Source organism: Mobula birostris, chromosome 18, assembly GCF_030028105.1.
Source record: "Mobula birostris isolate sMobBir1 chromosome 18, sMobBir1.hap1, whole genome shotgun sequence".
NCBI classification, from domain to species: domain Eukaryota; kingdom Metazoa; phylum Chordata; class Chondrichthyes; order Myliobatiformes; family Myliobatidae; genus Mobula; species Mobula birostris.
The window spans coordinates 61,987,157-62,012,175 of record NC_092387.1 but is presented as its reverse complement, the minus strand read 5'-3'; the positions used below and the strand labels follow the sequence as shown (position 1 = coordinate 62,012,175).

Sequence of the window (25,019 nt, the reverse complement as noted above, 5' to 3'; positions counted from 1 at the left end):
CAACAGGGCTGACTACCAATGTGCAAAAGACAATACGTTGTCCAAATACAAAAGAGAAAAAACAATAAATATACAATAAATATCGAATATGAGATGAAGAATACTTGAAAGTGAGTCCATAGGTTGTGGGAACAACTCAGTGATGGGGAGAGGGAAGTTGAATGAAGTTATCTCCACTGGTTCAAGAGCCTAATGGTGGAGGAGCAAGATAGTTAAGAAACATTAAGTAAACTGTACAAATGCCAGCTTGTGGCCCACTGTGTGACTGGACTGGAAGGTAACCATGCCAGAGTGCAGGCGAGATTATAAAAATGCTTCCAAGCGATTATGGACATACTAAGTAAATGGTTAAAAGATTGGCAAATGGAATATAATGTGGGGAAATTTGGTTATCTACTTTGAGGAAGTAGAGGGTCCTGTGTGTGTGTGTGTGTGTGTGTGTGTGTGTGTGTGTGTGTGTGTGTGTGTGTGTCCACACGTCTGCTGGAGGCAGAAGAGGACCTGTTTTGTGGTTAGAGGACTATGTATGTGCGTGGATGGGTCGGTGGAAGGGTGAGAGGAATGGGGCTTGTTGCGTGGTGTGTCCTGTGTTGTTCTGCTGAGCTATGTTGGGACTGGAACACATGACGACATCTGGGCTGCGCTCATCACGTCCCCAGGTTTTGTGATTGTTAACACAAACAACATATTTTACTGTATATTTTGATGTATATGTGATAAAACAAATTTTGCTTATGAATGATTACACAAAACAAAAGCAGAATATTTGTTAAATGATGAGAGACTGGAGCATGCTGATGTTCACAGGAACCATGGTGAGGTTATCCACAATCACAGATGTGGCCAAGACTTAGGAGAGCAACCCTTTATTTTGAGAGGGTTTTGATAGAGGAGCAAGGAAAGCTTATTGCAGTTGTGTAGTGCTTTCTTGAGACAGGACCTGGAGTATTGTGGGGTGTTGTCAGAATCCAGTTCATCTGTAGGGAACTCGTGCAGTCATGGGTAGAACATGCAAACTCCACAAAGGAGGCACCTGAGCTGAGCATTGAAGCTTGGTCTTTGAACCTGTGAGGCAACTTGAGACTCCTTACTCCAAGACTGGACTGCAATGTGTTGCAGCTAGTAGACACACTAACTTGTAGTCTAATGACCTGGTTTCAATCCTGAACTTGGGTGCCTTCCTGAATGGAATTTGCATGTTCCCACTGTAACCGCATGGGTTCCCCTCACCCCAGCTGGTGCTCCAGTTTCCTCCCACGTTCCAAAGATGTGCCAGTTATTAAGTTAACTGGCCATTGTAAATTGTCCCTAATGTGTGGGTGAGTGGTAGAAGCTGGGAAAGTTCATGACAGTGTGAGAAGAATTTTTTAAAATGGGGTCAGTGTAAATCAAAGTTTAAAAAGTTCGAAGTTCACTTATGTCACCATATATAACCCTGAGATTCTATTTTTGTGGGCATCCACAGAAGATACTTCACCATGGTGAAGGAACCTCACAATGGTTCCTGTGAATATCAGTATGATCCAGTCTCTCATCATTTAATAAATATTCTGCTTTTGTGTAATGATTCATCACATGTACATCAAAAGAGAAACACCATAGAATCACTGAAAAACTGCACACAACAAGATGGACAAACAACCCATGTGCAAAAGACAACAAACTGGAAATACAATAAATAAATAAGCAATAAATATCGAAAACTTAAGATGACAGGTTCTTGAAAGTGAGTCCATATGTGTGGGAACAGTTTGTTGTTGGGGTAAGTGAAGTTATCCCCACTGGTTCAAGAGCCTGATGGTTGAGGGGTAGCAACTATTCCTGAACCTGGTGATGTTGATCCTGAAGCTCCTGTACCTCTTTCCTGATGCAGCAACAAAAAGAGAGCATGGCCTGGATGGTGTGGTCCTTGATGAAGGATGCTGCTTTCCTGTGACAGGGATCCATGTAGATGTGCTCAGTGGGGGGGATGGTGCTACCTGTGGTGGATTGGACTGTTTCCATTACTTTTTGTAGGCTTTTCCATTGAAGAGCATTGGTGTTTCCATCCCAGGCCGTGATGCAACCACACATCTGTTAAAGGTTGTCAGTGTTTTAGATGACATGCCATATCTTCACAAACTTATATTAAAATAGAGATGCGTTCTTTGTAACTGGCTGGATCCAGGACAGATCCTCTGAAATGGTAACACTGAGGCGTGAACTAAAGACCTAAATCTGCATGATAACTCCTCTATCAGGATATACTTGCCGTTGAGGCAGTGCAGCATATATTCACTAGACTGCTTCTAGGAATTGCAAGCCTGAATAGAGAGGTTGATTGGACAGGGATTGTAGAGTTTAGAAGAAAGAGGAGGAATTGATTGAAACTTGCATAATACTGCAGATTCAGATTTATTTATCAAGTACATGGAAACATACTAACACAACCTAGGAATATGCTGGAGGCAGCCTGTGAGTGTCGGCATATGCAGTATTCTGGCACCAACATAGCATGCCCACAATGCTCAACAGAACAACGCAGAACACGATAAAACGGAACGCAAGCAACAAAAACAACCACAGCAAAACAAGCCCCGTTTCATACAGATGGGCAGTCCTTCAACTGCAGGGAGGAGGTTTTCTCTGGCTGAGGAGTATAGAAAGTAAGATGTGAGATGAGGAGAAATTTCTTTATTCAGAATGATTCAAGATTGTTTAATGTCACTTCCAGTATACAAGTGTAAAAGAGAACAAAATAATTGTTACTCTGGATCTGATGCAGCACAAAAATAGAACACAATAAAAAAAATTAAATATAAATTCATAAGATCAAGTCAAGTCGCTTTTTATTGTCATTTCAACCATAACTGCTGGTACAGAACACAGTAAAAATGAGACAATGTTTTTCAGAACCATGGTGCTACATGAAACAATACAAAAACTACACTGAACTACATAAAACAACACAAAAACTACACTAGACTACAGACCTACCCAGGACTGCATAAAGTGCACAAAACAGTGCAGGCATTATAATAAACAAGACAATAGGCACAGTAGAGGGCAATAGGTTGGTGTCAGTCCAGGCTGTGGGTATTGAGGAGTCTGATGGCTTGGGGGAAGAAACTGTTACATAGTCTGGTCGTGAGATCCTGAATGCTTCGGTGCCTTTTGCCAGACAGCAAGAGGGAGAAGAGTTTGTATGAAGGGTGCTTGGGGTCCTTCATAATGCTGTTTGCTTTGTGGATGCTGCGTGCAGTGTAAATGTCTGTAATGGTGGGAAGAGAGACCCCGATGATCTTCTCAGCTGACCTCACTATTCGATCAGGGTCTTGCGATCCAAGATGGTGCAATTTCCGAACCAGGCAGTGATGCAGCTGCTCAGGATGCTCTCAATACAACCTCTGTAGAATGTGGTGAGGATGGAGGGTGGGAGATGGACTTTTCTCAGCCTTCGCAGAAAGTAGAGACACTGCTGGGCTTTCTTTGCAATGGAGTGGTGTTGAGGGACCAGGTGAGATTCTGTATCAGGTGAACACCAAGAAATTTGGTGCTCTTAACGATCTCTACGGAGGAGTTGACGATGTTCAGCGGAGAGTGGTTGCTCCATGTCCTCTTGAATAGCCATCTCTTGTTCAAATTCAGAGACAGGTTGTTGGCTCTGCACCAGTCTGTTAGCCGCTGCACCTCCTCTCTGTATGCTGACTCATTGTTCTTGCTGATGAGACCCACCACGATCGTGTCATCGGCGAACTTGATGATGTGGTTTGAGCTGCGTGTTGCAGCACAGTCGTGGATCAGCAGAGTGAATAGCAGCAGACTGAGCACACAGCCCTGGGGGGGCCCCTGTGCTCAGTGTGATGGTGTTGGAGATGCTGCTTCCAATCCGGACTGACTGAGGTCTCCCAGTCAGGAAGTCTAGGATCCAGTTCCAGAGCGAGGTGTTCAGGCCCAGTAGGCTCAGCTTTCCAATCAGTTTCTGAGGAATGATTGTGTTGAATGCTGAAATGAAGTCTATGAACAGCGTTCAAATGTACGTGTCTGTTTTGTTCAGGTGGGTTAGGGCCAGGTAGAGGGTGATGGCAATGGCGTTGTCTGTTGAACGGTTGGGATGGTACACGAACTGCAGGGGGTCCAGTGAGGAGGGCAGCAGGGTCTTGATGTGCCTCATGACGAGCCTCTCGAAACACTTCATGATGATGGATGTGGTGCAACAGGACGGTAGTCATTGAGGCAGGACACTGAAGACTTCTTCGGCACGGGAACGATGGTGGTGGCCTTGAAGCACGTTGGAACAATGCCGCTGCTCAGGGAGATGTCAAAGATGTCAGTGAGAATCTCTGCCAGCTGGTCTGCACATCCTCTAAGCACTCTGCCAGGAATATTGTCTGGTCCAGCAGCCTTCCGTGGGTTGACCCTGCACAGGGTTCTCCTTACATTGGCCACGGTAAGACACAGCACCTGGTCATTTGGAGAAAGGGTGGTCTTCCTCACCACCATGTCATTTTCCACCTCAAAACAAGCGTAGAAGTTGTTCAATGCATCTGGGAGGGAGGCATCACCAGCACAGGCAGGTGGTGTTGCTTTGTAGTTGGTGAGCCCCGAATGCCCTTCCACATGCGCCGCGTGTCGCCGCTGTCCTGGAAGTGGCTGTGGGTTCGCTGGGCGTGTGCATACTTCGCCTCTCCGATGGCCCAGGAGAGTTTGGCCCTCGCTGTTGTTAGGACTGCCTTGTCGCCTGCTCTGAAGGCGGAGTCACGGGTCCTCAGCAGCGCATGCACCTCCACGGTCATCCATTGATTTATGTACATAAAATGACGCTTGGCACAGGAGTGATTGTAAAAGTATGATTTTTTTTCAATTTTCATTCTAAGTATTCATAGTAAACATTTTACAAAAGAAAATAATGTTTCCTTTGCAGTTTTCAGTCCGTGTGAAAATTTCCTGCTCAGAGCAATGATTGGTCCACGCAGCTGTAAAAGAAAAAAATAAATAAATTAGAGGGAATCGTTGGTGGAGGTATTGATTAGCCTTACTGCTTGGGGAAAGTAACTATTTTTGAATCTGGTGGAACACAGACAAAATGCTGGAGGAACTCAGCAGGCCAGGCAGCATCCATGGAAAAAAGTACAGTCAACGTTTCGGGCCAGAACCGTTCAGCAGGACTGGTGGTCTGTTGGTCCTGGTTGATGCTACATAGTCTCCTCTTTGAGAGGAGTGGGACAAACAGTCCACGAAGAGGATGGGTGAGATCCATTATGATATTGCTAGCCTTCTTCCAGCACCTTTCCCTAATATAGATCCTTGATCGTGGTTAGGCTAGTGTTGGTGATGTTTTAGGCAGTTTTGAGTACCCATTGTGGAGCCTTCCAGTCCACTGCAGTGAAATTTCTGTATTGTACAGTGATGCAGCAGGTTAGGATGCTGTCTACTGTGCATCTGTAGTCAGTTGTGAGTATTGAAGTGCATAGTGTAGCTCTCTTCAGCCTCCTCGGAAAGTAGCGGTGTCAGTGATCTTTCTTGATTGTGTAGGATTTGTTCTAGGACAATGAAAGGTTGTCTTGCTGACATTGAGGAAGTGGTTATTTGCCTCTGAGCCTTTGGAATTCTCCAACCCAGAGGGCTGTGATTGCTCAGTTGTTGCATTCAAGAACACAGACCAATGGATTTCTGGACATTTATGGAATCAAGGGATAGTTCTGGGAAATAGTTCTGATGTGAATCTTGTGATCTTGATGAATGATAGGGTAGGCTTAAGGGGTCGAATGGCCTACTCTTTCTCCTATTTCATTTGTTTCTTATTTGATTTTTGGGATATAAACGTTGATGGCCGTGCCAGCATTTATAGCCCATCCCGCATTTCCATGAGTAACAATTGAGTGTGGTAAATTTACATTCAAGATTCAAAATTGTTTAATGTCACTTCCTGTTCTGACCAACTTAAAACTGTATAGGTAAAACCAAAAAAAAAAATTACATCCTTATATTGCTCCTGAGGATGAATCAAAGCTAATGGAATAATTTGCTTTTTATAAAATCCGTTTAAAATTAAGTGTCTGTGAAACATGGATCATCTCTCATGTAATAATTCAGCAATGAAGCTCACTGAGGTTTCTGTTAGAAACTGTACTGATTAGTATTTTGGCCTTTTGGGTGTATTACTGTTCCTGATCCAAATACTTCAAACTTTTCCATGAATCAGACTGATAGTTTAAACCACTGGTGATTTTTGATAGACTCGGCACGATGCAGAGAGGATCATAGCAACAATCCAAAACAAAAATGATATGTAAAGAGTAGTGAATTTATAAAGCCAGCATTAAATTTCACTAGCATCAGGTTACTGTGTTGGTTAATTTAACTGAGTGAACACCTGTTTAAGTATCTTGTTTGGAGATGATAGGGACAGGCAGCATGCATTCAGGCATTGAATTGAAATATCTCCTTTTTTATCCTCCCCATCTTCTCACCCCAAGTTCCACAAGCACCAAGTAATCTTTCTTCACTTGAGGAATTAGTGAACTTAGTAAAATTAGTTTAGTTCCCTGTTTCTGTGATGAGGTGTCTGCACTACTGAAAGATGTAAATTAATTGCTTAGTGAAATTACACCCTCCATTCCAGTAACTACAACAATAATACAGTCTCTCCCTCTCTCCCTCTCTCCCTCTCTCCCTCTCTCCCCCTCTCTCCCTCTCTCCCTCTCTCCCCCTCTCCCCCCTCTCCCCCCTCTCCCCCTCTCCCCCTCTCCCCCTCTCCCCCTCTCCCCCTCTCCCCCTCTCCCCCTCTCCCCCTCTCCCCCTCCCCCCCTCCCCCCCTCTCCCCCCTCTCCCCCCTCCCCCCCTCTCCCCCCTCTCCCCCCTCTCCCCCCTCTCCCCCCCCTCTCCCCCCTCTCCCCCCTCTCCCCCCTTCCATATCACATTTTACTGCAGTAGGAAGAAATCCAGCTTGCATCATGGGAAATTTGATCAAAACAAAAGCATTTAGAGGATTATTGTACAGATGACCAAAACCAGTGAGTTTCTCCAACAAATTGTCTGTTGCTTCTATAGGTTTCACAGCATAAAAGGATTCCTATTTATTTATTTAGCATATGTACATCGAAACATACAGTGAAATGTGTTCCACAAACACGAGAACATCTGCAGATGCTGGAGGAGCTCAGCAGATCAGGCAGCATCTACGGAAAAGAGAATGAAATATGTAGTTTGTGTTAACAACCAGCAGAACCTAAGGATGTGCTGGGGACAGCCCACAAGTGTTGCCACACATTCTGGCACAACATAGCACTCCCACAGGTTCAGTGAGGTTTGGGAAGGCAGTTTCAGCATTTAATTCCCAGCCCTTGAAGTGGAGAGATTCTGGGCCAAGTGTAAAACTGGAGTAGGTTACGGAAATAGGAAGGGGAAAGCCTATATAATGTTGGAATGTGTGTACCTAGCAAAACATTTTGCACTCTGAATAGATATATTGGATTTATTACAACAGTTGTTGTGTATACTGCAAGGTGGCAACATTCGGTGGCATTATTAGATTCTCAGCAGATTTAAATTTAAAATGAAGGGGTCATTTGAAATAATTTAAGCTGTACAAAGGTGTAAAATAGTTGAACTAATATTACAGCTCTTTCCACTCCCATTTCCATCGCACTCTTAATTTGTCCGTTTTAAGATGGCACTGATGAACCTCAGCATTTTCTGACTGGTAGCTAATGAAAAAAGGAAACGACTAAATACTTTGTTAAACACACTTTATGGGCAACGATTATTGCAAATAATAGGCTGTAACGTCCTTTGGACTTGGAAGCAACTCGATTTGGCAGAACCAAGGCAAGGCGAGAGGGTGGGCCTGTTGCTGAGAGCAAGGAAGACCCGAGGATTGATTGATTTAAGCGCCATGCCGAAGGCCGAATCGAGCACCAGAGCAAACCAAAGCGACTGAACTCGATGTTTGGACGGAGATTTGAGAGTAGGGCCGAATCGGAAAGGTTGGTTACAGGCCATATTGAGGTGGCGGGGTCCTGACCCCAGAGCATATCAAGGTGATTGAACCCGATATTTGGTCGTTGATTTCGGCATCAGACCAGATTGAAAAGATCAGAGTGTTGGGGCCGAGCTGAGGAACAAGCCAGTTCAGGTCGCTGCTCCTTGACTTGGCTCTGCACTGAACTATTGTATTCTCTTTGTGGACTTCAGTTCAGTTCAGAACACTATTTGCTTGTGGATATTGTTTGCATGATGTATTCCTTTTCCTCTCGGCACAAAGGTGTTCAATGGTCTTTTTTTATATATGGGTTTTATTGGGATTCTTTGTTTCATGGCTGCCTGTTAGGGGCCGAATCTCATGGTTATATAATGTATACATACTTTGATAATAAATGTACTTTGAACATTGAACTTGTTCTCACAGCCCTCCCTCTGTCACAGATTTTGCTCACTGTACTGGAACAGGACTGTAATGTTCATGCAATTAATTGGGTTTCACTGCGTTTTTTCAGGCTCCACATGAAGGCGAGCAGGTGGGACAAGGCTGTGGCATCTTGCCAGAAAGCACTTCGACTGGTGCAACTTGACAAGGGCGAAAAGAGCATGGCATGTGTCCCCATCTATCAGGACTTGGCAGGTGCAGAGTTGGCCAGAGGCAATCATGACTTGAGAGTGCAGTACCTCTTGCAGGTAGGTGGCAGAATGAGACTGGTGAGGATTCTCAGAGCGCACAACTGTCCCTGAAGCAGGAGGTGAAATCTGATCAAACTCTGATGCTGAAATGGTGGAAAACCTCAGCGAGGCAGGCAGTATCTATGGAAAGAGAAATGGTCAGAGTTGTGGGTCTGCTGCCCTGAACTGGTGTTCCCCACTCTTACGTTGGGCCTCCTTATTGATAGAGCAGTAAACCACTGATGGATAGGTCAGAGAGGGATGGAGAACTGAAGTGGCAGGCAATAGAAGCTTGGGGTCTGCCCTTTAGACTAGACACAGGAAATTCACAATACAGTCACACTGTGTTCGGTTTTCTGATGAAGAATTGTGTGTGCTACACTGGGTAGGAAGAAATCCAAGTAAATTGAAGTAGAAATTCTAGTCGAGAAATACTACTTGGGCCTTTGAATGGTGAGAAGCAAGTCGAAGTAAGTATATGTTACCATATACCACCTTGAGATTCATTTTCTTGCAGGCATTTATTGTGAAGAAACACAATAAAATGTATGAAGAAAAACTCTATATAATCCAAAAACTGACAAACAACCAATGTGCAAATAAAAAAAATAATAGAACACGAGTTGTAAACAGTCCTTGAAAGTGAATCTTTGGTTGTGGAATCAGTTCAGAGTTGTGGTGAGTAAAGTTATCCTGTCTGGTTCAGGAACTTGATGCTTGAAGGGTAATGACTGTTCCTGAACTTGGAGGTATGGGACCTAAGACTCCTGTACCACCTCCCCATGGGGTCCTTGATGATGCTGCTTTCTTGTAGCAGCGTTCCATGTAAGTGTATTCAGTGGTGGGGAGGGCATTTCCTGTGAGGCAGCAAATGATCACCTTATTTAGTTAAAAGACCTACACTTCTATAGCCCTGTTTAAATCCTCAAGACGTCTCTTCCAACTAATGAAGTCATGGTGCAGAATGCAAGTCCAAAAAGGATACTGGAGGCAAGGAAAATATGTCCAAGAGGTGTTGGTGGATAATGAAAAGTTACAACACCATTGGGCTGTATCCACCACTGTCCAGTCCTATCTGTTCCTGGGCATTGGTGTTTACCTACCTGGCCAGGCCATACCAGAAGAGAGGTTAAAGGGCAGGTGTTACAACTTCTCATTGTCCACCAACACCTATTGGCCAACTTTCCATTGCCTCCAGTCCCTGTTTTGGACTTGGATTCTGCAGCATGACTATGCACACGGACTTCATTAGCTGGAAAAGGTGTCTTGAGGATTTAAACAGGATTGAAAAAGTGTAGGTGTTTTGACTAACTGATGGGATTATTTGCTGCAAACCATGATACTGGATTTCTGTAACCAGTACTGCAGGAAAACCACAATAATTGCAAAGGCTTCTTCTAGCTTCTAGGTTTACTTTTCATACATTGCCGACACTCTCAATTTGCTAGAGGAACAGAGCAGGTCAAGCAGTATCTTTGGAGGGCAATAAACAGTCAACATTTTACGCTCTGTCTGCCGGAGAAAGCAGGATCTCCCAGTGGCCACCCATTTTAATTCTACATCCCCTTCCCATTCTGATATGTCGAATCCATGGCCTCCTCTACTGTCAAGATGAAGCCACACTCAGGTTGGAGGAACAACACCTTATATTCCGTCTGGGTAGCCTCCAACCTGATGGCATGAACATTGATTTCTCTAACTTCCATTAATGCCTTTCCTCCCCTTCTTACCGCATCCCTTATTTATTTTTATTTCCCCCCTTTTTTTCCCTTCTCTCTCTGTCCCTCTCATAATCACTCCTTGCCTGCTCTCCATCTTCCTCTGGGCTCCCCTCCCCCTTTCTTTCTCCCTAGGCCTCCTGTCCCATGATTCTCTCCCTTCTCCAGCCTTGTATCCCTTTTGCCAATCAACTTTCCAGCTCTTAGCTCCATCCCTCCCCCTCCTGTCTTCTCCTATCATTTCAGATCTCCCCCTCCCCCTCCAACTTTCAAATCTCTTACTATCTGTTCTTTCAGTTAGTTCTGACGAAGGGTCTCAGCCCGAAACGGTGACTGTGCCTCTTCCTAGAGATGCTGTCTGGCCTGCTGCATTCCACCAGCATTTTGTGTGTGTTGCCTGAATTTCCAACATCTGCAGATTTTCTCGTGATAACATTTTGGGCTGACAACCTTTATCAGGGCTGGAAAGGAAGAGGGCAGAAGGCAGAATATAAAGGTAGGGGGAGGGAGAAGAGTACGAGCTGGCAGGTAATAGAGGAGTTAAACTCTTTTCTTCCTGGCTTTTTGCATCATTCCCCTTCATCCCTCCTGCCTCACCCACCTACCTTTTCCCTCTCACCTGGACTCACCTATCACCTGTCTACTTGTATCTTCCCCTCATTTTGGTTTTCCTTGTCTATCTAGTCCTGATGAACGGTCTCAGTATGAAATGTCAGCTGTTTATTGCCCTCCATTGATGCTGCCTGACCTGCTGAGCTCCTCCAGCACTTTGCGTGCATGGTTCAAGATTTCCAGCATCTGCAGAATCTCTTGGGTTTACGATTTGCACTCTCAATTTTCTTCCTTACATAGGCAAGGCAGCACTATTGGCCACTTCCTTGAATAAATGAAAACGTTGCAAATGTATTACATCCTCTGCATGAGCCCTGGATATATATGGACAAGTTACAGATCAGTGCTAGGAAATTAGTATTTGGCATGTAAGTTGTATAATTACTGTACTGCTTGAGGAGCATATTGGAACTTTAATCTCAAATATAGATGAATAGAGACCTACCCTTCTAAGCCTGATTAGTCTTGTTACCGTTTATTTATGAATGCTCCATTTAATTAGATTACAGTAAATATTCCCTTTCTGTTCTGCTAGATTAGTCCCACCCATCTACATCAGTTTGAACGCTGGAGTTTTGGAACAGTCTCATCTGAATGTATTCCCAGAGCTCTTTGAACACAACTGGGGGGAGTTCCAAGCTATTATTATATATTTGATTTTCCTTTTGTGGCCTGTATAATTTATAATGAAACATATTCTGTCTTCCTCCTGAATAGGGGAACCTAGCGCTCTGCTTTCAAATGTTCAAAGTCTGTGAGGTGGAGGAATTTTAGCATTTTGTTCTGTTCCAGATCAAATAAATGGGATTTGGCAACATTGCAAAGATCAAAGGCAAAAAGATCTGTAAATTATGGAAATCTCTTAAAAAAAAAGTGGATTTGGAAATAGCAGATGAGGAGTCAGGGACTTGAAGCATTAAATCTGTTTTTACTTCTCTGCGTACTTCCATCACTTTATTTATGTTTTATTTAGCAATTCAGCAGAGTAACAGGCCCTTCCAACCCAATGAGCCTACACTGCCCAAATATACCCATGTTGTAATATTATCCCTTCTTTATTTAGTTCCACTTTTCCTTTCTTACCAGATTCCAGAACCTGTTGTCCTTTGCCATGTCCATTTATCACCTCCCAGCTCCTATCGTTATTTCTACCCTGCACTTCCCCATTTGACTGTATCCGCCAATCATCTCTTCCTTATCTGGTTCCACCAATCACTTGTCAGCCCTTGGTCCACATGCACCCCTCACCTACATTGGATATCTCCCTTATACGCTTTCAATCCAGATGTAGAGTTTCAGATTGAAACATTGTCATCCATTTCCTTCCAGAGATGCAGCCTGAAGCTTTTATTACATTTTATTATTTAAGAGATGCAGCACAGTAACAAACTTCACCAGCCAATGAGCCCGTGCTGCCCAATTATACCCATGTGACCAATTTTCCTGCTAACCCATACGTCTTTGGAATGTGCGTGGAAACTAGAGCACCCAGAGGAACCCCATGCGGTCAAAAGGAGAGCATACAAACTCCTTACAGGAAGTAGAAGGAATTGAAACCAGGTCACAATCCTGATGCATTCTTGTGTTTTCCCAGTGTAAAGCTACTGGTCCAAATCATTACTGTGTTGATAGAACCAGTCAATCCTTGTAGGCACAGCCACATGATGTGTAAAATTCACCTGTATCTCTTGGGGAGTGGGAAGCAGGATTTTCCTAACCCTCTGTCCATGATGTAAAGCCTGTTGTAACTCACCCTAGGCTCACAAAGGAACAGCAGATGCAGTGGCATACTTGCAAAGAACAACTAGTGCTTGCATGGAACTGTACCAGTACCTCTGAGAGTGTTGGAGGCATCCTTGGAAATTAATTCAGTTCAGCAGGAATCTAATCTAAGAAACCTGCTCTACCTTTCAAAACCCTTGAAAAGCCAGTGTTTCAGCTGATTATTTGCTAATTTAACACACATAAAACAAAAGGCAGCCCATCAGCTCATAATAACTGATCAGAGCATGATGCCATGCTAAATCGCTTCTGCTATGATCTCTATCCCTCCCAGCCCTGTATATTCATGAGCCTGTCTAAAAGCTTAATGAACGTCATGTTTGTATCTGCTCCTGTCACCACGCCAGGCACCCACCTTTCTATGTAAACAGACTGGCTCCTCATATTCCCTTTAAATTTTCTGCCTCTCACATTAAAGTTACGTCCTCTTGTATTCAGCATTTTACCCGAGGAAACTGTTTTGACTGCCTATCCTATCTATGACTCTCATAAGCTTATAAACTTTTATCAGCCTCTGGCGTATCAGAGTAAACAATGTAAGTTTGTCCAATCTCTCCTTATAGCTCATACCCTCTAATCCAGACAACATACTGGTAAGCATCATCTGAACTCACTCCAAAGCCTCCACATCCTTCCTGTATTAGAATGGCCAAAATTGAGCACACTTTTGGTGTAATTTTTAAGTTAGTGAACTATTTCTGCACTCTGCTCCTGATGAAGTAGAACAGACACAATGCTTTATTTGGATATTGTGACGTGCATTTTTGAGCCCCTGTTTTTGGATATATGTTGTAGAATTATTCCTTTCTCCTAATATGATCTGTTCCTACTATCTACTGCTGCAGTATTACATTAAGAAGCTGTCAGTTCTGACCTTCTGACTGATGTAAACCAGAGGCTCTTTTATTTTTTTTTACAGGCTCATTCCATTGTGCTGACTAATGCTCCTTCTGGAGTGGAAGAGGGGAAAATAAATCTTGCTCTAGCGGAAGCCTACACTTTGACTGGCAGAGCTGAAGATCACGGTGACTCTTTTAAAGGGCTCTTGCACTCGTAGATTTGTCCCAGCACATGTAGAGGCTGTTTGACCCATCGGGTCCGTGCTAGTTAACAGGAAAGTATTCCTGTCAACCTCATTCCCTTGCTCGTTCCCAAAGTCTTGCAAATTATTCACACTCCACTGCCAAATTTCCTTCCAGAAAGCCCAGATTACTACTATTCTGACTGAGAGTGAATTCCAGGTAATAAGAGTCGTACAGCTCTTTGGCCAGACTCGTCTATGATGCTCATTCGTCGCATTTCAAAATTCAAAGTAAATTTATTGTCAAAGTATATATCTGTCACCATATACTACTAAGAGTCATTTTCTTGGATGCATTTAGAGTAGAGCACAGAAAAACAATAGAAAAAAATACACACAAGCTAAGATTGACAAGCACCCAATGTGCAAAAGAAGACAATCTGTGCAAATACTGAGAACATGCGCTATAGAGTAGTTTTGTCCCTATCCCTCTAAACCGTTCCTATCCGTGTTCCTGCCCTAATGTATTTTAAATGCTGTTGTTGTGTTAGCCACTATCACTTCCCCCAGCAGCTCATTCCATATATGCACTACCCTCTGTGTGGAAAAATTTGCCCCTCAGTTCCCTTTTAAGTCTGTCCCCTAATATCTACTCTTTGCTGCTGAGATAGTGTTTTTCCCATATCTCAACCAACCTATTAAATAGTGCCCCAGTTCTTGAACCATCCGCAATAGGAGCAGGGTGCCTCTGTTTGCCATCACTAGGATCTTATACACTTCAGTGAAGTCTCCTTTGGTAGAGCCCAGTTTCTTCCGTCTTCATCAGGCAGTAGGAGAACATTACAATAGAGGCCATTAACTTCAACTACTGTGTTCCCCTGCATTTACCATCTCCCCCTTCCTCAAAGTACTTTGACTTTGTGATTTGCAACACATACAACTGGGATCCTTAACCAATTATCTTATGTTTGTCCTCTTCAAATACTATCAAATTCTCACTGCTATTATTAATCACGTTAACTTTCAAGTTACTGCCTGAGTCAGTGGTGGAGGCAGATGCACTAGTGAAGTTTAAGAGACTACTAGACAGGTATATGGAGGAATTTAAGGTGGGGGCTTATATGGGAGGCTGGGTTTGAGGGTCGGCACAACATTGTGGGCCGAAGGGCCTGTACTGTGCTGTACTATTCTATGTTCTAAACAATTCTGATTCCTAGCTTAGTAAGTAGCTGCTAAAGTTTAACTTTCAGATAAGTGGAGATAAAGATTTAGCACATCTGTGGCACTAAATCTTTGGCGCTAATTGCTACAAGTCAGATTGGACATAACATCCTTTCCCAAGGTGGACTGATTAGACTGACTACTGATCTTTGGGATGCAGACATTAATGACGGACGCACTGTTAATTATCCAAGCCTTACAAAGCCATGTGGTTTGCTGGGCTATTTCAGAGTCAACTTTTTGCAGTGGGTCTGGGAACATGTATAGGCCAGATTGGGTAAGAATGTTAGATTTATTGCCCTGAAGGATGTTAGTGAAGGAGATCAGAACTTTGTGTACAGGCTGGGTCTGGTATATATTTGCATCGGTTAAGGCAGGACATACCTGTCAATTTTGGTTCATTCTTCTGATCTGGGCGATACCTTTTTTACAAAATATCCAAAAGTTTATTCACTCACAAGAATACATAGAACAGTCAGGAGTTCACAAAACTATTTACAATTTCAAACTAAAATATGATAACTGTTATCTACAAAATAACTGAGCTCACCCTTCTCAGAACACCCCACTGTGCCCATAGAGACCACATGCTCCTTCTCCAAGAACACTTGGGCACCCCCCCCCCCATACAGGGATGGATGATATCCTTAATATTACCACCTATTATTGATCAATATTTGGTGGTTCATCTTCAACCACAGATCAATAGTGTGTTTAGGATTATAAAACCATAAGACATAGGAGCAGAATTAGGCCTTTCAGCCCATCAAGTCCGCTTCGCCATTTCATCATGGCTGATCCCGTATCCTATTCAACCCCATACATCTGCCCTCTCACCATATCCTTTGATGCCCCGACCAATCAGGAATCCATCAACTTCCGCTTTGAATATACCCATGGACTTAGCCTCCACTGCAGTCTGTGGCAGAGTATTCCACAGGTTCAACACTCTTTGGCTGAAAAAATTCCTCCTTAGTTCTGTTCTAAAAGTTGTCCTTTAATTTTGAGGTTGTGCCCTCTAGTTCTGGATACCACCACCAGAGGAAACATCCTCTCCACATCCACCTTATCTAGTCCTTTCAACATTCATTAGGTTTCAATGAGATCCCCAAGCATTCTTCTAAATTCCAGTGAATACAGGCCCAAAGCTGCCAAACGCTCGTCATACGTTAACCCCTTCATTCCCAGAATCATCCTGGTGAACCTCCTTTGGACACTCTGCAACAACAATGCATCCTTTCTGAGATAAGAGGCCCAAAACTTGACAGTACTCCAAGTGCGGTCTGATTAGTGTCTTGTAAAGCTTCAGCATTATCTCCTTGTTTTTATATTCTATTCCCCTTGAAATAAATGCCAACATTGCACTTTCCTTCTTTACCACAGAATTAACCTCTGGGAGTCTTGTACAAGGACTCCTAAGTCCCTTTACACCTCTGATGTTTGAATTTTCTCCCCATTTAGATAACAGTCTGCACCATTGTTCCTTTTACCAAAATGCATTATCATACATTTCCCAACACTATGTTCCATCTGCCACTTTTTGCCCATTCTTCCAATTTGTCTAAGTCCTGCTGCAATCACATTGCTTCCTCAGCACTACCTACCCTTCCACCTGTGAGGGATTGTGTCAAAGTCCAAGGGACCCAGATCTGAGAGGAATTTACATGTTTTCCCAGTGACTGCATGGGGTTCCTCCAACTTCTCTGGTTTCCTCCCATATCCCACAGGTGTGCAAGATGGTGAATTAATTGACTGTTGTACATTGGCCCTAGTGTGGCTAAGTGGCAAAAGATTTAAAAAAGAGATGAATAGATGTGAGAGAAAGAACAAATTGCAAGAAAATGGGGGACTGATGGGATTTGCCATTCTATTGAACAGTCTCCCACTAAGTTGTAGGTAGAATCTATAGTTGTTATATTTAGGTAAGGTTTGTAAAAATGTTCTAAGACTTGGGCTATGTTAGCATTGACAATGATGGGGTTGGGCTTTAATTTTCCACTCCAAATCACATGAATTCACTAATGATCACCTTACCAATCCATGCATTTGGTAGCATTTGTGATTAAACTTGGAGTACCCAGCTTCTGAGGTGAGATTAACTGCATCTCCTCTACTTAACAAGTCAATTTATGAAATACCATAACTTTAACTACTCCAGTACTGCACTTAAACCTTTGTTTCACCAGGGAGGAGTTCTCCCTCCGGTTTTTGTGACAGTTTGATAGAGCAGGAGTACTGTATAGTTATATTACCACAATATATTTATTATATTCTCAACAGATTTACAGAAATCATCCTTAATGTTCAAGTTCGTATTTATTGTCAGCATATACTGTATACAGGGGTATATATTTTTTCATTATATTTAGAGATGTAGCACAATAACAAGCCCTTCTAGCCCAGTGAGCCCGGGCTGCCCAATTACACTCGTGACCAATTAACCCATTAACTCGTACGTCTTTGGAATGTGAAAGGAAACGTATGTGGTCACGGAGAGAACGTACATACTCCGTATTGACAGCGACAGGAGTTAAACCCAGGTCACTCATGTAATAGCATCACACTAACCACTAAGCTGCCATCCTACCCATGAAAGTAGCTTTCTGCAGCAGAAGCACAGTACATTACAGACATAACGATATAAATTAACATAAACTTAAGTTAATGTGGCTTTATGGTTGGAAATATCTTGAAATGTATTAAAACTTTGTGGTTGCTGTTACTAGTTAATGTTCCCTGTATCTTTCCACAGATACAGCAGAGCAGTACTACCAACAGAGCCTGCAGTGTTATCAGGCAGTCATGGGACCGGAACACCCTTTGTCACTCTCTGTCCTGGATAATTACGGTCGCTTTCTGATACTCATCAAAAACTATGTGGTAAGAATAAGTACTTTTATCTGGTGAGGATAAGTTGGATTCTTGACCTCGCAATCTACCTCATTATGATTTTTGTGCCTTACAGTTCACCTGCACTGTATTTTCTCTGCAGCTATTTACACTTTATTCTGCACTCTGTTATTGTTTTGCCTTGTACTACCTCAGTGCACCGTGCAGTAAATTGTTCTGTATAAAAAGCATACATGGCAATTTTTTCAATGCTTGTGAAAACAAACATTAAAGATGTTTTGAAGATTAACTTTATTTGGCATGTACGTCGAAGCATACAGTGAAATGAATCATTTGCATCAAATCATCGATTGTTGTGCTGATTGAAATACAGAGCATGCCCTCAACATACTAACCCAATCCCTAACAGTACGTCTTTGAAATGTGGAAGGAAACCCACATGGTCACAGAAAGAAGGTACAAGCTCCTTACAGACAGTAGTGGTAACTGTACGTTGAACAGTGATCACCGGTGTTGTAGGGTGATTGCGCTAACCGTGACGCTACTGTCACCCTGAATTCCAGATCCAGTCTTGTTAAACTGCATTTGAATTTTCTGACTGAAGATGTCCAATTCATTCGCCATGGTCTATGAACAATTGTCTGCAAGATAGGGTGGGACAAATTTCATGACCTGCATAAATATCGACCCATACCAGTATTAGTCTGCCCTTTCTTCTTATGGCTTAAACATGCGTACTAGGACAAGGATTTATGAGGGACTCTAAACTTGGGAGCAATCTAATATAATGATTAAATTACCAGACAATTATCAAGAGGCCTAGGCTATAGTTCTGGAGTTGAGAATTCAAATCCTACCTGTGGGGTATTTAAATGAAGGAATTAAATGTCAATACCATTAGTGGTGACCATGAAGCTGCCAGATTGCTGTAAAATCTTTCCAGTTCAGTCATGTTCTTCAGGGAGGAAGACTGCAGTTTGTAGACCTGTCAGTGTCTCCACAACCACCATTGTGGTTGACTCTTAACCGCACTCTGAAATGGTCCATAATCAAATAACAGATTATGCAGATTTTGTTGTAACAGTAAGAGGAAACCTGCATTACAATAGAGCTTGTCACAGCCCTTTCTCAATGTCTATTATCTCTCTTAAAACATCTTAAATATTTCTCTTCAACATAGTGATTTTTACCCAATTCCACCACCTCCTCCAGTGGCAGCAAGTTCCAGTTATTAACTATATTCTGTGCTTTTTTTAAAAAATAGTTACATCTCACCTTAAACATATGCTGCCTTGTTTTGGTGCCTCCGAGGTGGGATAAAAATTCTGTCTTGCCTAACATTACCTCTTATAATTCTGCATACCTTTATCAGGCCACCAGTCAGCCTCCTTTGATTCTCCTTTATCGTGCTACAACTATATAATGCTGTAGCCTTAGACGACTTTCCTTGCTACTTTCCACAACACCACCAACTTGCTAACCAGCATCCAACGTTCACTTCCAAGTTGTTAATACATGTAAGAAATGGCAAAGGTCATAGCACTGATCCCTGTGGTACCCCACTGGTCACAAACATACGATCAAAGTTCAAAGAAAATTTATTAGTAAAGTACATATATGTCACCATATACTACCCTGATTGATTCTATTATGGTTATTATTCTATTATGAATTTATTGAGTATGCCCACAAGAAAATGAATCTCAGGGTTATGGTGTCACTTTGAACTTTGAGATTCATTTTCCTGGAGGTGTTCACAGTAGATACAAAGAAGCACCATAGAATCAATGAAAAACTGCACACAAGATGGACAAGCTCATGCAAAAGACAAACTGCAAATACAAAAATTTAATAATAATAAAAAAAACACTCAGTATGAAGAACATGAGGTGAGGAATCATTGAAAGTGAGTCCGTAGATTGTGGGAACAGTTCAACGCTGGGGTGAGTGGGGGTGAGTGAAGTTGAGAGAAGTTATCCCCTCTGGTTCAGTAGCCTGATAGGTAAGAGGTAATAACTGTTCCGGAACCTGGTGGTGTGGGTTCTGAGGCTCCTGTATCTCCTTCCTAACGGCAGCAGAGAGAAGAGAACCTGGCCTGGATGGTAGGGGTCCTCGATGATGGTGTTGTCAACAAACTTAAATGCGGCATTAGAGCTGTATTTTGCCTTGCCAGGGTAGAGCAAGTAGAGCAAGGGGCGAAGAACACAACCTTGTGGTGCCTCTGTGCTGATGGTGATTGCGGCGGAGATGTTGTTTTCTATCCAGATTGGCTGGGGTTAGAGAAGCATCCTTCCACCACTACTTTGTACCTCCTATCACCAAACCAGTTTTGGATCCAGTTTGCTCGTGCATCTTCAATCCCATGTGTCTTGTCTTCCGAATCAGCCTACAATGTGTGACTGCATTCGAAATAGACAAGTATACTGAATCTTATCCTTCAGAACTTTTTGCAGTAATTTCCCAACCTCCAACGTAAGATGACCAAGCTTATCTTCTCCAAGTTTGCGGATGACACGAAGCTGGGCGGCAGTGTTAGCTGTGAGGAGGATGCTAAGAGGATGCAGGGTGACTTGGATAGGTTAGGTGAGTGGGCAAATTCATGGCAGATGCAATTTAATGTGGTTAAATGTGAAGTTATCCACTTTGGTGGCAAAAACAGGAAAACAGATTATTATCTGAATGGTGACCGATTAGGAAAAGGGGAGGTGCAACGAGACCTGGGTGTCATTATACACCAGTCATTGAAAGTGGGCATGCAGGTACAGCAGGCGGTGAAAAAGGCGAATGGTATGCTGGCATTTATAGCGAGAGGATTCGAGTACAGGAGCAGGGAGGTACTACTGCAGTTGTACAAGGCCTTGGTGAGACCACACCTGGAGTATTGTGTGCAGTTTTGGTCCCCTAATCTGAGGAAAGACATCCTTGCCATAGAGGGAGTACAAAGAATGTTCACCAGGTTGATTCCTGGGTTGGCAGGACTTTCATATGATGAAAGACTGGATGAACTAGGCTTATACTCGTTGGAATTTAGAAGATTGAGGGGGGATCTGATTGAAACGTATAAAATCCTAAAGGGATTGGACAGGCTAGATGCAGGAAGATTGTTCCCGATGTTGGGGAAGTCCAGAACGAGGGGTCACAGTTTGAGGATAAAGGGGAAGCCTTTTAGGACCGAGATTAGGAAAAACTTCTTCACACAGAGAGTGGTGAATCTGTGGAATTCTCTGCCACAAGAAACAGTTGAGGCCAGTTCATTGGCTATATTTAAGAAGGAGTTAGATATGGCCCTTGTGGCTAAAGGGATCAGGGGGTATGGAGGGAAGGCTGGTTCTGAGTTGGGTGATCAGCCATGATCATACTGAATGGTGGTGCAGGCTCGAAGGGCCGAATGGCCTACTCCCGCACCTATTTTCTATGTTTCTATGTAAATAAAGGAATAACATTATCTGTCCTCCAGTCTTTTTGTACTTTTTCTGTGGCTAATAAAATTACAAATATCTTTCAACAGAGGCCAGCAATCTCTTCCATTTCTGGAGTAGTAGTAGCCAAGGAATTACTCGAGTTGAGTATGATGCTCTCCAAAGGGTTTGGCTATTGGTGGCCCCTTGGTAACTGTAGAGACTGATCCAGGATCTACAAAATCTGGATTGTGTACCGTGAGGAAGCTGATGCATGGACAGTCACCACATAGTCCTTGACAGGTCAGGGTCAGGGTGAAGTAAAAAACAATATGCCTCACACATCTCCTTTAAACATCACCTTAAATGCATGTTTTTATACGAGTAGCTGGCCAAACCCAAGTGGACAGCAAATTGAACAGCAGCGCATAGAGGTTACATTTTTTTAAAATAGGAATACAATGTCATGGCAAATATAAGACAAAACCTTGTGCTTAAACCATATGTAGGACTGAAAGAGCAGTATTGTAACATTGTGCCTTTCCCAGTCAATGTCAGACGACTGATGTGTATCCTATTTAGGCATAAAACAATGGCCAGATGTTTCCCAAGTTATTGTTACTAGTGAAAGAATGTGCCCTGGAAGAATGCAGTTCCATTCTTCTGCTTTTCACTACAGTTGTTCCTGTTCAAGTGTCAATTTTCGATTCGAAACCAACCCCCTGTTCACTCTGCTTCCACTACTCTTTCAGGTAGATGTTCCACATCACAGCATTTTTCCTGTGAAATAATTCCAGATCTTTAATTAATTATCTTAACTTTGTACTAAGATGGTATACTACTGATGTTCAAGCGGTGGAGGGGGTGGAGAGATAGGAACCTAGAGCCAATTATTGGAGGTAGTCTACAAAGTGTTTGCCAATCTCCATTTGATAACCCCAATGTGGAGGAGGCACGGAATGAATGCCTCATACCAAATTTGGAGAAATCCAGGTTATTTCTTTGCCTGGAAGAGTGCTTGGGGCCCTGGGTGGATGAGCAGGAGTTTAAGGGAAAGTACAACACCTCCTATAGTAATTCAGGAAGTGGGGATGAGACTGGGTTTTGGTGCATACAGAAAAGTGAATCAATGAGTCAAAAATCCTTCAGAACTTTGAAAGGAGAAGAGAGGGGTTCTGACTTGTGATAGAATCTATTGAATATTGAACAGCATCTGTGGATTCATGCTTTTTGCACTGCCTGTTACGTGGGAGGGTGGAAGGTGAGGATGGGGTATCATGTTTTGGGTGAGATGAAAGGGGTTGTGAACAGGAGTGTAGAAAACTGACTGAAAGATGCGTATCCTAAGTGAGCCCTGGACGAAATAGAAACTTATCTCAAAGTGCTTTGGAATTAGTTTATTATTCTCCCATGTACTGAGGTACAGTGAAAAGCTTGGTTTAAATGCTCTTCATACAGATCAAATCATTACAGAGTGCAGAGAAATATTTCACATATCACACAGAGACAAACATAGCTTGCTTATTGTCTCATTGCAAAATCTTACACCCTGTACTTTCCTCATTTACAACTCTTCTAGATTGACCGCTTGTTCCCAATGTATCCCATCCTTCCAGGATGCAATAGAAGTGCTGTGTTTGCACAGCCCTCAGCATTGTCAAGGAACCCTCCTATCCATTCCACAGTCTCTTTGACCTCCTACTGTAAGGCAGAAAGTACCACAGTATAAGAGCAAGAACTGCTAGGCAGGGTAACAGCTTCTTCCCCCAGGCTGAACACCCAGCTACACCCCATACACATGACAGCACCTGTAGCAGTAATACAGGTGTATTTTAACTATATGTCATATATGCACTTTATGTCAATTTGTACATCTATAGAATACATTTTTATCTGTTAATATTATTCTATGTGCTCTGTTATACATGTACTCTGTTTTGTATCTTGGTCCCTGGTTGTTTCGGTTAGCTGTATATGCATATGGTTGAATTTTCATCTTTCATCTTGTATCATAGTTCACATCCCCGCTTTCTGTGCATCTTAAAACCAGTGTATCTCTAATTTTCACATTTCTAGTGAGCCCAGAATTTTCTCTTCCCAAAGATGCTGCCTGACTCACTGAGAAATCTTCAACACCCTAAATTTGTGTCCTTCACTTAGCAACTTTCCTACCTGTAGGAGTGATTTACCATTATTTATTGAAATCTGCTCTAATGTTGAACACTTCTCTTTTGAACCCCTCCACCCCAATTAACCCCAGCTGCTCCAGTGAGAGCAATCCCAGCCTCAGGAACAACTGACACTTTTCCTGCTTCCAATAAATTTTCTTTGGACTCTTCCAGGGATCCTGATGTTCCTCCTGAAGCCTGTTACCCATTATTAGATGCAAAAATGTCACTGAGGCTTAACTGGTGATTTATCATGGTTTAGGATAGCCTCTTTGGTGTTACTGTTGACTTGTCCGATTTGTATTGTGGGTGTTTGTTCTTGCAGCCCCTTTAAAAACTATGCTGAGCATTGTCCTGGCATGTCCATCAGCAACGGGCAAGCCATGATAGGCATGTGGTTTAGTGGGGTGTGATCCCTCTGTTAATGTTCACCACATGGATTACACTGTCAGGTCATATAACAGAGCACTGACACTGGAGTGCTGCCAGATGTTTGGGTAGCTGTTGTGCTACTTTTCTGTTCCTTAAACCACCTTAAACAGCTTCCTTTCATGTGTACCTACTAGAGAGTAGTGAATCTCAGGAATTCTCTACCCTGCGGGATTGTGGAAGTTCAATCATTGGGGATATTTAAAAAGAAACTAAATATATCTCTGAAGGGCTTTGGGGAACTGCGACTGGAGAGGATTTGAGGCTTGGGGCAGAACAGCTGAGATTTAATTAAGTGGTGGGGCAGGTTTGAGGGGCTGAGTGGCCTATTCTCTTATGAATGTGTAGAGCAAGTACAATGGATTAGTAGGATAAAATGTTTTTACTGAGTCATGTTAGCCATAGTACACGCTGAGCAGCTTACAATGCGGGAGTGATGAACCGAGCTCGCCGGGGCAACAATATGTGTTCTCGAAAACCCGCACAAAAGAGCCTTCCATGCGTAGGAGGCCCAGTCGATTCACTGTGTGATGAATCGGTCATGTGCACTTGCCACATTCTCACAATCGATCTGATGTGGTTCATATTCCTATTTCCTCTTAGTACAGACAGCTCAAAGAGCTGTGACATAAGCCACGTGAAGTAACAGAACTTTAGATAATAAGGTTGCGGATTTTAATAAACCTTTTAAAGTTGGGGTGATAGGTTGGAAAAGGGGAATTTCAAAGCTTAGAGCTAGGGTGGCTGATGACACAGCAGATGACGGGAAGGACACAATCCCAGGCTGGAAGAACACAGATATTCCGATTGACATAAGGTCTTGGAAATGAGAGTGGGTTAGGAAGTGGAAACAAGGCTGAGAATTTGGAACTGGAGGCAGCCCTGGGGTATGTTTGTGCAAACTCAGGATGACATTGATGATTTTGCCTCCCCTACAGGGTGCTTCGAAGTTGCTTCAGGAATCCCTTCCAGCCAAGCTCTCTACCTTTGGAGATTTCAGCACAGTGGTGGAGGAGACGTATCACCTGTTTGGAGGAATTGAGTTAGCGCAGGGACACCAAAAAGCAGCCTTCAAAAAGTTCAAGAAAGTGAGTGCAAATATGTGATGTAAAATTCCACATTACTTCATGTAACCATGAAGAATATCTGATGTTTTGCAATCCTGCTTTGTGTCCATTAGTGG

At 42.9% G+C, this 25,019-nt stretch overlaps 1 protein-coding gene across 1 annotated transcript in view; it reads left to right on the top strand.

Moving 5' to 3' along the window:
* The window catches only part of ttc23 (tetratricopeptide repeat domain 23), a 77,539-nt gene that overhangs the window by 34,538 nt on the left and 17,982 nt on the right, over positions 1 to 25,019 (top strand). Inside the window, exons 6-9 of the mRNA XM_072282806.1 lie at positions 8,478 to 8,655; positions 13,669 to 13,774; positions 17,744 to 17,871; positions 24,775 to 24,924. Of these exons, the coding sequence (XP_072138907.1) occupies positions 8,478 to 8,655; positions 13,669 to 13,774; positions 17,744 to 17,871; positions 24,775 to 24,924 (562 nt within the window). The remainder of the gene's footprint in view (positions 1 to 8,477; positions 8,656 to 13,668; positions 13,775 to 17,743; positions 17,872 to 24,774; positions 24,925 to 25,019) is intronic.